General features: G+C 41.8%; 1 protein-coding gene across 1 annotated transcript in view; it reads left to right on the top strand.

Moving 5' to 3' along the window:
• The first annotated feature begins 795 nt into the window (after positions 1–795).
• LOC124794850 (RNA polymerase II-associated protein 1) overlaps positions 796–14,715 on the top strand; it is a 204,511-nt gene continuing 190,591 nt past the window's right edge. The window contains exon 1 of the mRNA XM_047258515.1: positions 796–989. Within this exon, the coding sequence (XP_047114471.1) occupies positions 848–989 (142 nt within the window). The 5' untranslated portion in view covers positions 796–847. The remainder of the gene's footprint in view (positions 990–14,715) is intronic.

Raw genomic sequence — 14,715 nt, 5'->3', positions numbered from 1 at the left:
GTATCGTCTGCAAATGGGAGGGTGGTTTGGCAATACTTGTTGTACATAAGATCATTGACATAGAGGAGAAAGAGAATGGGTCCTAATACTGATCCTCGAGGGACACCATATTTCACATTTTCATATCCTGAATAGTAGTAGCTGATTTTGTTAATTTGCACTTCCAGGTAAAATACATTGAACGCAACAACCAAGGAACATTTTATTACATACGTAAAACTCAGAGCGTACAATAGCACTAGAGAGGTCTATTATATTCCACATAATGCACTTAGCCCTTGTTTCACACGAAATATATTGTTCACACAATTCCAACAACATTATAGAAGAGTTTACGATATGGATAAAGCTGATATTAATATTTAAGATTATAGCTCACATGAGATACTTGATTTGTACAAGTAATATGCATATTAATTATAATGCTTTGATTGGAACTGTAACTTGCTACTACTGGAGAAGCCTATTCTGCTGTATAAGGTCAACGGCAATAAAAGATATGAACATATTCACAGGTGTACCTTTTTGGCCACTTCGCCTTCTGCTATCGCAATGGATGACAAAGAAGAAACGGAGTGTCTTGACTTCTATGTCGATACAGAGACAAATTTGATATACTTAACTCTTCAATATTTTCACAAATATCGCTTTCTCTAGATAGTATCTCTAGATGGTATCACTAGCTTGTTGATCGACCGCTAACAAAGCACGGTCACGTAGATAAAACACACTGAGCTATATACCAATTGTAAACTCCTTGCTCTATTCTAGTATATCTTTCCTGCGAAGCATGAAGTTAGTGTTTGTAAACATACAGTGTTGATGACATGTGAAGAAAGAGAAAAGAATGAAGTTGTCCCGGCCAAAGTTAGGGGAGTGTGAAGCTGATCTATTACGGCAAGAAGAAGAATTTTTAAGAAACAAAAATGTTTCTTCATCTGCCAAACTTGTTAACAAGCGGAAAGGGCTTGACAATGACGGTAGTGAAGGTATGTTTGAAGTACCAGTAAACTGACATTTTGGTTTGTGGGTAAGACATGCAGCTTGTATTAATTCGCTTTTTACCGTCTGAGATTGTTAACACCAGTCAATCAAATTAAACATACTTCCAGCAATTGAAAGAACGATTTCACTAAAGTTTTGTGAGAATGTTGAGTGGTTTATGCAGATTGACAGTAGTATCGTAGTACACAGTTTTAGTACGAGACACGACGTACTTTCACCTATGAGAAGTTTGTGTAAGCAGAATTTCCGAACCCTTTTTTTATGTGTAATACAAGTGTGACTTATTGGCTAAGTGAGGAAATGTCAGACAACGAAATCAATGTTATGGATGTCTACTCCGAATCTTTCGTAAGAGTTGGAATTGTGGACAGTTTGGTTCTGCAGCTGGGGAACAATTTGTTTACAAACATCCGTAGTAAGGAAATTTTTTTGTATGGTCAGTAAAGTGTTTTATTTTTTACCACTCATGTATATGGTAAGAAATTTCTAATCCTGTTGCTTTTGAATACTTCTTGAATTAATTTTAGATTAGCTTGCCTTATGTATTGCTTTGTGTTTGATGCTTTACAAATATGTTATGTTGGCCAGAGTATTTCTACCTTTTTTTGTGTTGTTTTTCCCATTTATGAGAAAATATCTGTTCTGTCCAGGTCTGTTTTTAGTCAATATGGTTGTATTACTGTAGCTTAAATAATGTGTCAGCAATAGACCACTGAAGATAAATACATTTAGCTTATTGGGTCATTCCACACCAAGTGGTCTAAAACTGAAAAAAGTTCCCACCATCATGGTCTCCAATTTTCGTCAAATTTTAACTGTAGCTTTAGTCAAGTGTTGAAGTAAGTTTCCCAAGATTTCAGGCCTCTAGCTGCAATAGCTGCTGATCTAGACCCCCTTGTCTGAAGTGTACTTAGTCCGTGTGCATGCAACATAAAAAAAATGTCATATTTGGAGTCTAATAAAATCGAAACTAATTCATAAGAATGGTTAGTAAGATGCGACCCTGTACAGTTTTTTTTGCTGATTCCAACGAAATTATGTATAACATTACTCATGCAAACCCCGGTCAAATAACTCGACTCAAAGTATACTTCAAAATTTGTCGTGACACAACGCGACAAATTTTGACCAATATTAAGACTGCAATGATTTCCTTGCAGTTGAAGATATGGACTTGAACTTTTGGCCAAGCTTCATGCTTGTGCTAGACATAATGCAGCCGGATTTGCAATGATCCAGGCCATATGGTCGCCCTGCAGTATCTCTTCAAATTAGGCAGTGTCAGCACAAACGGTAAAATTTACCAAAGTTTCAAGCCAATTACTAAAAAATAGTTGGCCTGAATCTGCTTGTGAATAGTATCACCTAAAAGAGAAACTCTTGCTCTACAAGACTGACATTTGTTTTTTTTGCAACGCGACCATTAAGTACTCATTAACTCACATCAAAGTTGTTATATTTTGTATGCGCGATGCACTAATTTTTCTTCATTTCTAGGAATTTGAATCTTAATAGTCGCTTAGAATTACTGATATAATTGGATATTTCATTCGTGTTTTATTCAGTGATTGGCCAGTGAGAGATGTCAGAAGTTAATGAAGAAGAAGAATCGTTGGCCCCCTGTTCAATTGGAAAAGATGCTGCTGCATCGAAGTGCCATGTTATCTTCTATGCTAAGAAGACTGGATTCAAAGCGTTTAGTGATTTCACAGAATGTGACCAGAAATTGCTTGTTTCGCGTTCAGAAGCCAAACTTGACGAAAATTCCATCATTTGCTTCCACCATGAAGCCCTCTTCCTACATGAATATCAAGCGATGCAAAAGAAATGTTGCAATCCATTCAAGAAGAGGAATCACAATGTAAAAGCTGGACTTAGACTGCTTGATAATGAAACAGCTGCCAAACTTTGCCTGTTAAAGAAAAAAGAAGTGATTGATATAAAACCTGGTCAGAAGCTTTGCCCTCGCTGCATGTCGGCACTGAACCAAAAGCTAGAAGATTCATCATCACTATCAACCCAATCTGAACAAGATTTCACAACGGATGAAACTGAACCAGCCATCAACAAAAGTTTATCATTTATTGGTGCTTCACCATTGAAAAGAAGACAACTAAGTAAAAGAGATAAGCAAAGCTATGCAAAAAGAAAGATCTTGGATGCACAAAGTTTAATTGGGAATCAAATTGCTGCTGCTGTAGGAATCAATTACGATGAACAGCCAAGTTCAAGTAAAAGTCGCCCATGCAATAATTGTGCAGATCTTGATAATCTTATAGAAGAGTTGAAAGAAAAATGTAAAGTGTCAAATCGTAGGACAAAAGTTCAAATATTGACCTTGGTTCCAAGAAGCTGGACAATTAAAGATACGACAACAGCATTTAATGTATCAGAAAGAATGGTAAAGCAAGCGAGAAAACTGAAGAATGAGCAAGGTGTTCTAGCTTTTCCAGCAAATCGGCAAGGAAGGAAGCTTTCAGATGAAGTTGTCCAGAAAGTACATGACTTTTTTCAAGATGACGAATTCAGCAGACTTTGTCCAGGGAAGAAAGACTGTGTGCCTGTGAGAATTTCAGGAACAAAGGTGTACAAGCAAAAGCGGTTGTTGCTTTGCAATTTGAAGGAAATGTACGTGTCTTATCAGAAGCAAAATGGACCAGAAATTGGCTTCTCAAAGTTTTGCGAGCTTAGACCAAAATGGTGTGTTACAGTTGGCTCTGCTGGAATGCACTCAGTTTGTGTCTGTACAATACACCAAAATGTCAAGCTTATGCTCACTGGTGCATCAATCAATGAAGACTACAAGGAAATTCTTAGCAAAGCTGTTTGCAGCTTGGAAAACAAGGATTGTATGCTTCATCGTTGTGAAAACTGCCCTGGTCCAGAAGGTGTAGAAGCAGTTATTGCAACATATTTTGAAGATAATGACCCTGAAGAACTGATTGAGTACAAACAATGGATTCATACCGACAGGGATACTTTAGAAACAAAGCAGCTTTCAACAGAAGAGTATGTTGAAGATATTGCAGCAAAAATTTGGAACCTGTCTTGTCATCACTACATTGCCAAGCATCAAAGCCAGCACCTGAAAGCTCTCAAAACTGATTTGAAAGAAGGCGAATTCATAATACTAATGGATTTTGCTGAAAACTATTCATTTATTGTTCAAGATGCAGTGCAAGGCTTTCACTGGGAAAACAGTCAAGCAACAGTTCATCCATTTGTAGTCTACTACTGTGAAAACGAAGAGGTGCAATGTGTGAATCTTTGTGTTATTAGTGACTGCCTTCGACACGATACGATTACTGTCCATGTTTACATTGGAAAAGTAATCAATTACCTGAAGATGCAATTTTCCAAAATAAGCCACATCCACTACTTCAGTGATGGTTCAGCTGCACAATATAAGAATTTCAAGAATTTTCTCAACTTATGCTATCACAAAGAAGATTTTGAAATAACAGCAGAATGGAATTTCTTTGGAACAAGCCATGGAAAGTCGCCTTGTGATGGCATTGGAGGCACAACAAAACGGTTGGCAGCAAGAGCAAGTTTGCAACGTCCATATGAAAACCAGATTCTAACACCCAAAGATCTTTTCAACTTCTGCAATGATAATATCAATGGAATCAAATTCTTTTTCATCAGCAAAGAGGAAGTTGAAGAAGAAAAAGCTTCTCAAGAAGAAAGATTCCTGCAAGGGCACACTCTAGCTGGCACAAGAGAAAACCACCATTTTTTGCCCATTGATATGACGACAATTAAGGTCAGTAGAGTTTCTAATGATGCGACATCTTTTTTGGCCAAAATTAGTGCTGCTGAAGTAGTAGTTCAAGTCATGGATCTTCAGCCTGGGCAGTATGTTGCTTGCATTTATGAAAAGAAATGGTGGATTGGAAACATCGTTGAAATCTCAGTCGAACAGAAAGATGCTTTCATAAGCTTTATGCATCCTCATGGTCCTGCAAGTTCATTTTATTGGCCCTTAAGACGTGATACTTGCTGGATTCCAGAACAACTTATCATTGGTGTTATTCCAGCTCCACCAGTGACATCATCTGGTCGGCAATACAGTTTTCCTGAAAGCATTCTCTTGCAAATCAACGATGCTTCCAGAATGATGAAGTAACTGAGGAAGACAGGCTTGGGAACCTGCATAAAGAAACCCACAATCAGGCTTGGGATCCTGTGGTAAAGACACCCTGTAATCAGGCTTGGGAACCTGCAGTAAAGATACCCACCCGTGGCTGTTACTGCATGGCTATCGGGCGTGGCCCCTATGGCGATGGGGATGCTGGTTTTATTGTGATAACCAGTAATGGCTCAGCCATCATGGACCAACGCAGGGCACTGCGCACACAAAATATAAGATACTTTGACCTGAGTAAATAAGCACTTAATGGAAGCGTTGCAAAAGAAAAATATATCCATCTTGTAGAGCAAGAGTTTCTCTTTCAGATGATACTATTCACAATTAAATCCAGGCTGACTATTTTGTAGTAATGGGCTTTGAACTTTGGTAAATAAAGCCATTTGCGCTGACACTGCCAAATTTGAAGAGATTTTGCAAGGCGACTATAAAGCCTGGGTAGTTGGAAATCCAGCTGTATTATGTCCAGCACAAAGATAAGACTTGGTAAAAAGTTCAAGTCCATATCTTTATCTGCAAGGAAATTATTGCAGTCTGAATATTGGTCAAAATTTGTCGCATTAAGTCACGACAGAATTAGGGGTACACTTTGAGTCGACTTGTTTGACCGGATTTTGCATCAGTAATCTTATAATTAATTTCGTTTGAATCAGCACAAAAAACTGTACAGGGTCTCATCTTACTAACCATTCTTATGAATTGGTTTCAATTTTATGAGACCCCAAAAATGGCATTTTGTCTGATGTCGCGCGCATGCGAACTTACTACCCTTCAGACAAGGGGGTGTAGATCAGCAAGTATTGCAGCTAGAGGCTTGAAATCTTGAGAAACTTAATTTAGCACTTGACTAGTGCTACAGATAAAATTTGAAGAAAATTGGAGACATGATGGTGGGAAGGTTTAGACCACTTGGCATGGAATGACCCTATTGTAAGCAATATTATATCATCCACACTGTCCAGAAAGCACAGTAAAACAAGTCAACTACTGGTTGTGTTCTGGTGACAAATACCTCGCCAACATCTCATTGGAAAGACATGCAAACACTGTAACAGAAAGCAGTAAAGGCTAGCTTTTACATGATCATACCATGCGGTATGGGTCTTGTCTGTCGATACTATCCCTGGATTGAGTGACAGAGTGCAGTAATTTAAGTTTTCTTTCCTTTTCTCTAAATTGCTCCAGGAAACTAGTATGACATTTCTTTAAATCATATTAATTTCATTGTCTCATGAAGTCTATTATTAAGCCAACCATTGCTGTGGCTTACCTTGACATGACAGCAGAATGACAATTCTGGGCTTTGAGGTATCACCAAGATATCTTTCCAGATAAGTCCTGTTCCTGCATACAGCCGCACAATGGACGTGTCTAAGTGTGGAGGCTCCAAGGAGAATTGTTGCCAGTGGGTTCACCAGATCTTTCACTCATCTGATCACAGTTTTCAGAGAGACTGGTTGTCCCCATGCACCAATATCTATATTTGGTGAACTCTGGAGTAGAACTGAAGCCATATGGAATGATGTACCCATGTTGGTAATCCAAGCTCAGTTTTACGTGATGCAAGATGGGTTACATCTATTCCTATTGTCAGGTGTGGCAGCTGTGTGTACTAAATTTTGCACTCTGTATACTCCCTAAATTACTAAAAAATGTAAAGAGGCAACGAGAGAAGTTTCATTATTTCCTGTTCTTTCTGGTGCTGCAGTTTTAATTATCTATTATTCCATTCTTAAAAAGTGCATTAGAAAAGATGAACACACATGTCTTTCCGTGCGAACTCTGAATTCCCTTATTTTATAATGGTAATCATTTCTCCCTATGTAGGTCATTGTCAACAAAATATTTTCATATTTGGGGGAGAAACTTGATGACTGAAATTTTGTGAGGAGATCCCACTGCAATGAGAAACGCCTTTGTTTCAATGATGCCCACCTCAAATCCTGCATCATGTCCGTGACACTCTTTCCTTAATTTCTCAATAATGCAAAATGTGCTACTCTTTCTACTACTCAGATGCTCTTTTTATCCAATGTTTGAAACTGTCCATGTATGTAACTTCACCCAGAACACTATCAGCGGTATATATGCAGGCAAATCCAAAATGTGTTTAATATGAGTGGTGTCCAATGACATTGATTTAAACTTTATTTGTTCCCATAATACATGGTGCACAATTTGACTCATCAGTATAGTTGCAAGTATGCAATACTGTGGTCTAACCTAAGTGGCAGGGCAATCAGAACCAACAAAAAATGTAATCCCTGCACAATACAGTCTAATTTCCCAACTGCTATCATTACATGTGAGGATAACGTGGAGCATTATCATCAAGGACAGCCTGGACAACATGGGTTCTGTGGAAGGAGGATGTAAAAAATACTGATGTTCACATGCAGGGGTGGGGGAAGGTAAAGTGCTGCTGGAGAGCATACAGGAATGAGGTGGAAAGAGGGTAGAGTTGCTAGGTGCATTGGTGGAATAGAGGGCTGTGTAGCGCTAGACTGGGAACAGGGAAAGAGCTAGATGGGTGAGGACAATGACTAATGAAGGGTTAAGGGAATGTAGGATATATTGCAGGGAGAGTTCCCACCTGCGCAGTTCAGAAAAGCTGGTGTTGGTGGGAAGGATCCACATGGCACAGGCAGTGAAGCAGTCATTTAAATGAAGAACATTGTGTTGGGCGGCTCAGCAACAGGGTGGTCCATTCGTTTCTTGGCCAGAGTTTGTCGGTGGCCATTCATACAGACAGACAACTAGTTGGTTGAAACCTCCTGGCAGATTAAAACTGTGTACGGGACCAAGACTCGAACTTCGGACATATGCCTTTTATGGGCAAGTGCTCTACCAACTGAGCTACCCAAACACAACTCGCAACTCATTCTCACAATTATATTTCTGACTGTACCTTGGCTCATCGCACGGTTCACTGCAGAGTGAAAATTTCATTCTGGAAGCTTGTTGGTTGTCATGTCTGTGTGGAATGCCTCTCCGTAATTGCAACTTATCTCATAGATCACAACTGGTTTCACAGGTAGCCCTGCCTTTAATGGGATAGGTGATGTTTGTGACCAGACTGGAGTTGGTGGTGGTGGGAGGATGTATAGGACAGGTCTTGTATCTAGGTCTATTACAGGGATATGAGCCATGAGGCAAAGACTTGGGGGCAGTGATTGTGTAGGTTTGGTGGACAGTGGAATAGCAGTGTGTGGAGGGGGGGAGAGGGGTGGGAGGATGTATGGGACAGGTCTTACATCTGCGTCTATTACAAGGGTATGAGCCATGAGGTAAAAGATTGAGAACAGGGGTTGTGTAAGGATGGACAAGTATATTGTGTAGGTTCAGTGGACGGCGGAATACCACTGTAGGAGGGCTGGGATGGATAGTTGGCAGGACATTTTTCATTTCAGGGCACGATGAAAGGTAGTAGAAACCCTGGTGGAGAATGTAATTCAGCTGCCCCAGTCCTGGGTGGTACTGAGTTACGAAGGGAATGCTCCTCTGTGGCTGGACGCTGGGACCTTGGAAGGTGGTGGTGACTGGAAAGATAAGCCATGGAACATTTGTTTTTATACAAGGTTGGGAGGGTAATTATGGTCTGTAGAGGTCTCAGTGAGACTCTTGGTATATTTTGAGAGGGACTGCTCGTCGTCAAGGTTGTTGGTTTGGAATCTGATGGTCGTTGGGGAAGGCAGTGTTCAATAGGAGAAAGGCCATAGGCATTAGGATGTTAGTGTAAAGGGAGGTGGCAACAAAAGTGAAGAGCAGGGCACCGTGTGGTGAAGGAACAGGGACTGTGATGAGTCAGTGGAGGAAGTGGTTGGTATCTTTTATACAGTAGGGTAGGTAGTGGGTAATACGTTTAAGCTGATGGTCTTTGAGAGCAGAGATTCTCCTCTGTGGGGGGCACAGTAACCGGCCACAATGGGGTGTCCTGGGTAGTTGGGTTTATAGACTTGAGGAAGCATGAAGGAGATAGGAGTGTGGGAAGTGGTAGGAATAAGGAGGAAGGTTGACTCTGGGGGAGGTTCTGGGATGGGCCTAAGGATTTTAGGAGAGCCTGGAGATCCAGCTGGATTTCTGAAATGGGGTCATTGTGGCAGGGTATGTAGGTGTATGATCTGACAGCTGGCAGAGTCCTTCTGCCAAGTACTTCTTGGGGTTCAAAACAGCATTGGTGGAGCTTTTGTCAGGAGGTAGGTTTATAAGATTGGGATCAGTTTTTAGGTGTTGGACAACGAGTCCTTCTGTAGGTGTAACGTTAGTCCGCATGTTGAGTAATTCGGAGAATGATGGTTGGCAAGGTTTGGGGTTAAGATATTCTGGAAAGTTAACAGTGGGTGATTTGGGGGCAGTGGGGGTGGATCGCGGTTGGATGGAGGGGTGAAATGAGTCAGGCAGGTTTCGGCATTGGTCTTTGGTTGAGTCTGATTGATAGGGTTGGTGGAGAAAATGTGTACCACTGTAGCGACCAGGAAAACGAGAGAAGGTTTTTACAAAGTCCTGCATGACTGAATTTTGGAATGGGACAAAAAGTGAGGCCCTTGGAAAGGGATGATGTTTCTGCGGGACTTAGGTTTTTGGAGGAAAGGTTCACGACTGTGTTTCAGGTCTGTTTAGGTTCTGGATTATGTGTGGTGGTGGGAAGGAGTTTTTGTGGATCTGTGAGACAGGGTTTGTCAGCTGTAAGGGGATGTGGGGAAGGTATGGAGGTTTTCATAAAGGCGGTTGACAGTGGTACTCTGACGGGGGAGTAGGAAGTGAGCAGGGTGGAGAATTTTTGGAGATGGTATTGTGAATGTTGCTCTATTTCCTGGAGGGCAACGGTTTCAGTATGTGTTGTGGGTTCCAAGAATTTGGGATTGCATAACAGGATGGAGAGCTGGTATTTCAAGGAGGCTTGGGCTTGATTGATATGGTTTTGCATGGCATGTTGGTGAGGGCTAACGATTGGCAGACTCTGAACAGATGCTGGTCATTGTGGAAGGGAGGGTGAGAGCCGGATACAGGTAATTTGATGGTAAGACCATTTGGGGGGATTTCATGAACCAAGCAACAATGTAGGAACAGTATGTGGGTCTGGGTTCTGGCTAGGGATAAGGAAAATTTTCTGTATTGACACAGATGGAAGGAGCAAGGATCCATGGTGGCGGAAAAAATGCGAAAAAATATGTAGATAATGTAGAATTACATCCAAAATTTTCGCAAAAGTACACCCAAATATGTGGGAAAAATCACAAAAATGATGAAATAAGAGGAAACAAGATGAAATCTGAGGGAGTACGTAGATAGTGGAAGATGAAAACCAACTGAAATTGGTGTGTAGTCACAGTGAGATAAAGAAAAAATTAAAAAATATATATTTTTCTGTGGGTTGCAGGTCTGAGAGTGGGTAAGTGTGGAGAAGGGGTATGGCAGATGTGATTGGATGAGGTGAAATTAGTAGGTTCAAACTGGGATAGAACAGAGAAAGGTTGGAGAGAGGGTAGGGGGTGGTAGGACGAGATACAATATTGTATGGAAGAGGAAGGTGCTGGAAATAACACATGAAAATACGGGAGAGTGATTCGTTTGAAGGTGTAGGATTAATGATATTGACAAGAATAGTGTGGGACATAAGATGATGCACCAACAATTAGCAGGGTCTTGTAGTCGTCTGTTGCACAGTTGATACAGAGGGGCTCGTAAGTAGAGAGTGCAGTGCGGTTTGTAAGGCCACAAGACGAACACAGGAAGATGGACATTGATTATAGTAATGCTTTAGAAAATAGGAACAAAGGAAAACAGCTTGCTTCTACCATCTGCGTCAATTCAGAAAAATTTTCTTATCCCTAGCCAGAACCCAGTCCCACATACTATTCCTGCATTGTTGCTTAGCTCTTGAAATCCACCCAAAATGGCCTTACCGTCAAATTACCTGTCTCCAGCTGTCAATCTCCCTTCCACAATGGCCTCCACCTTTTCAGATTCTGCCAGTCCTTAGCCCTCACGAACATGCCGTGCAAAACCGTGACAATCGAGCCCAAACCTCCTTGCAGTACCTTCTCTCCATCCTTCTATACAATCCCAAATTCCTAGAACCCACAACACACATTGAATTCTTGCCCTCCAGGAACTAGAGCAACATTCACAATGCTACCACCAAAAATTCTCCACCCTGCTGACTTCCTACTCCCGCCTTGGAGTACCACTGTCCACTGCCTCTACAACAACCTCCAAACCTTCCCCACATCCCCTCACAGCTGACGAACCTTGTCTCGCAGACCTACTACATTTACCACACCCTCCAAAACTCCCTCCCACCACCTCACATAATCTAGAACCTAAACAGCCCCAAAACATGGTTGTGGACCTTTCCTCCAAAAGCCTAAGGTCCGCAAAAATATCAGCCCTTTCCAACGGCCTCACCTTTTGCCCCACTGCCAAATTCAGTCATGCTGGACTTCTTAAAGACCTTCTCTCCTTCTACCAGTCCCTACAGTGGAAACACTTTTACTCACTAACCCAATCAATCAGACTCAACCAAAGACCAATGCTGAACCCTGCCTAACTCAGTTCACTCTACCATCCAACCGTGATCCATCCCACCGCCCCAAAATTACCTCTGTTAACTTTCTAGAATTTCTTAACCACAAACCTTGCCTCACCATCATTCTCCAAATCATTCAACATGCAAACTACTGTTACATCCACAGAAAGCACCGCAGTCCACCATCTAAAAACTGATAACAGCCTTATAATCCTACCTGCTGACAAAGGCTTCACAATTGTTGTTTTGAACTGCAACAAGTACTTGGCAGAAGGACTCTGCCAGCTGTCAGATATGTACACCTACAAACCCTTCCACAGTGACCCATTCCTGAAATCCAGAATGATCTCCAATCTCACCTCAAATCCTTAGGCCCAACCCAGAACCTCTCCCCAGAGTCTTTCTCTCACCTCACCCCTTCCACTCCCCACACTTCTACCTTCCACACGCTTCCTTAAGTCCATAAAACTAACCACCTAGGACACCCCATTGTGGCCGTTTATGTGCGCCCCCCTCCCCCCAGAAAGAATCTCAGCTCTCATAGACCAACAGCTTCGGCCTATTACCTGCAACCTACCCTCCAATATAAAAGATATCAAGTATTTCCTGCACTGACTCTCCATAATTCCTGTGCCTTTATCACATGGTGCCCTGCTCATCACTTTTGATACCACCTCCCTTTACACTAACATCCGTAATGCCCATGGCCCACCTTTCCCAATGTCCAATGGATGCCAAATCAACAACCTCCTTCCCAGTCGCTGTGACCAACTATATCCTCACCCACAATTACTTCTCCTTTGAAGGCATTAGTTACAAACAATCCAGGGTATGGCTATGAGCACATGCATGTCACCATTCAATTCCACCACATTCATGACGATTTAGAGAAATCCTTCCTAAACATCCAGAATCCCAAACCCCTCACCTGGTTCAGATTCATTGATAGCATATTCATGATCTGGATTGAGGGTGAGGACACCCTATCCACATTCCTCCTGAACCTCAACACCTTCTTCCCCATTTGCTTCACCTCGTCCTACTCAACCCAGCAAGCCGCCTTCCTAGATGTTGACCTGTACCTCAGAGGTGGCTACATCATTACCTGTGCCCATATCAAACATACCAATCACCAGCAATATGTCCACTTCAACAGCTGCCACCTGTTCCATACCAAGAAGTCCCTTCCATACAGCCTGTCACATCTACAACGATGAGCAGTCCCTCTCAAAATATACCGAGGGTCTCACGGTGGCTTTTACAGAACGTAATTAGCCTCCCAAGCTTGTATAAAAACAAGTGCCCCATGGCTTACCTTTCATCACCCATCAGCTCCCAAGGTCCCACCGTCTGGCCATAGAAGAGCATTCCCTTCATAACTCAGTACCACTGGAGCAACTGAATTACATTCTCTGCCAGAGTTTCAACTACCTCTCATTGTGCCCTGAACTGAAAAATGTCCTGCCCAGTATCCTTTCCACCCCCCCCCCCCCACATAGTGGTATTCTGCGGTCCACCGAACCTGCACAATATCCTCGTCCAGTCCTACCCAACCCTTGCCCCCCAACCCCTTGCTTCATGACTCATATCCCTGTAATAGACCTAGATGCAAGATCTGTCCCATACATTTTCCCACCATCACCTACTCCAGTCCAGTCACAGACATCACCCATCCCATCAAAGGCAGGGCTACCTGTGAAACCAGTCATGTGATCTACAAGCTAAGCTGCAATTATGGTGCTTCATGTGTGAGTGAGTTGTGCTTGTGTGTGTGTGTGTGGGGGGGGGGGGGGTGGATGGGTGTGTGTGTGTTTTTTGTCTATTTTTGACAAAGGCCTCATTGGTCAAAACCTTATTTTGTGACAGTCTTTTTGTTTTGCTTATCTATGACTGAGCATTCCCGCTATTTGGTGAGTAGCAACTATCCGATATTCTTTCGCTTTCTTTTAGAAGCTACTTGTAGCAGCAAATAAAGGTGCATGTCTTTAACACAAAAACTGGAGAGTAACTGACTAGAAGGTGCAGTGTGTACCAGTGAGTCATGATTAACCATGTTCTCTTGGTTTACAGTTAAATTGAATAGTTTTGTAACTAACAGGGCACTTGGAGCATAGCTAACACAAATTCCAAGGAGTGGTACCCCCAAACAGAAATAACATCAATAAACACAAAATAATTAGCCAATCACAGCATAACATTGGAATCCTTGTCTTCAGTTAATCTGCTTAAAATAAGTAAAACTTCCTATGATTCACCAGGTGTGAAGCAGGGAGTAGGTGGGGGGGGTGGTGGTGGGGGGGGGGGGGTTGAACTATTTTAACAAATTGCTTACTGTGAATAAGGCTGTTGTTATCCTGGAAGAGGAGACCATTTACAGCATACCCACCAAGAAGATGTAGAAGAAAGGGGAACACTTGGTCACGGAGAATGTTGAAATGAGCATCCTGGTTCAAGTTCATGGTAATCTGAATGGGTGGGCCCAAGTCATAGCATGAAAAGCACACCTGAAACATTACGGAACCTCCTCTGTCCTGAATTACACCCACCAGGCTTTGCAGATTAAATTATTAAATGGAAAGTTCTTGGACTGTTTGGAACAGCGAATGATACATAACAGTCAACATCTGCACTATTTGGTAGCTGTGTGGGATCTAGTAATCAGTTTGTGCCACCAGCTGAATATGGCATACCTGAACTATCTTTCTTGCCAAATTGTAGACATTGCCTGGGCTAAAGGCAGTGCTACACAGTTTTAGCATGACGTCTCCTGGGGATGACTAATTTTTTGTTGTGTGTGCTTATATTACGCCTTAGAATACATTGGATAAAATTAATTAATTAAACTGTGAATGTTTACAGTGTGCCAGATGTAATTTTTATGTCAGTACTGTGGTTTCTGTAGCAAAAATAACGTCACTAATTACAGAGATAGCTCATATGGAAATGTAGCTCCAGTTTTTTATGTAGAGTTGTGTAGAGTTTCATGTGATCAGTCTGATTGTAAATGCAAGCACCAATATCATCTCTGAAA

The sequence above is a fragment of the Schistocerca piceifrons genome, chromosome 4 (genome assembly GCF_021461385.2).
Source record: "Schistocerca piceifrons isolate TAMUIC-IGC-003096 chromosome 4, iqSchPice1.1, whole genome shotgun sequence".
Classification (NCBI taxonomy): domain Eukaryota; kingdom Metazoa; phylum Arthropoda; class Insecta; order Orthoptera; family Acrididae; genus Schistocerca; species Schistocerca piceifrons.
The sequence above is the reverse complement of the archived record's forward strand: the minus strand, read 5'-3'. Positions and strand labels throughout refer to the sequence as shown.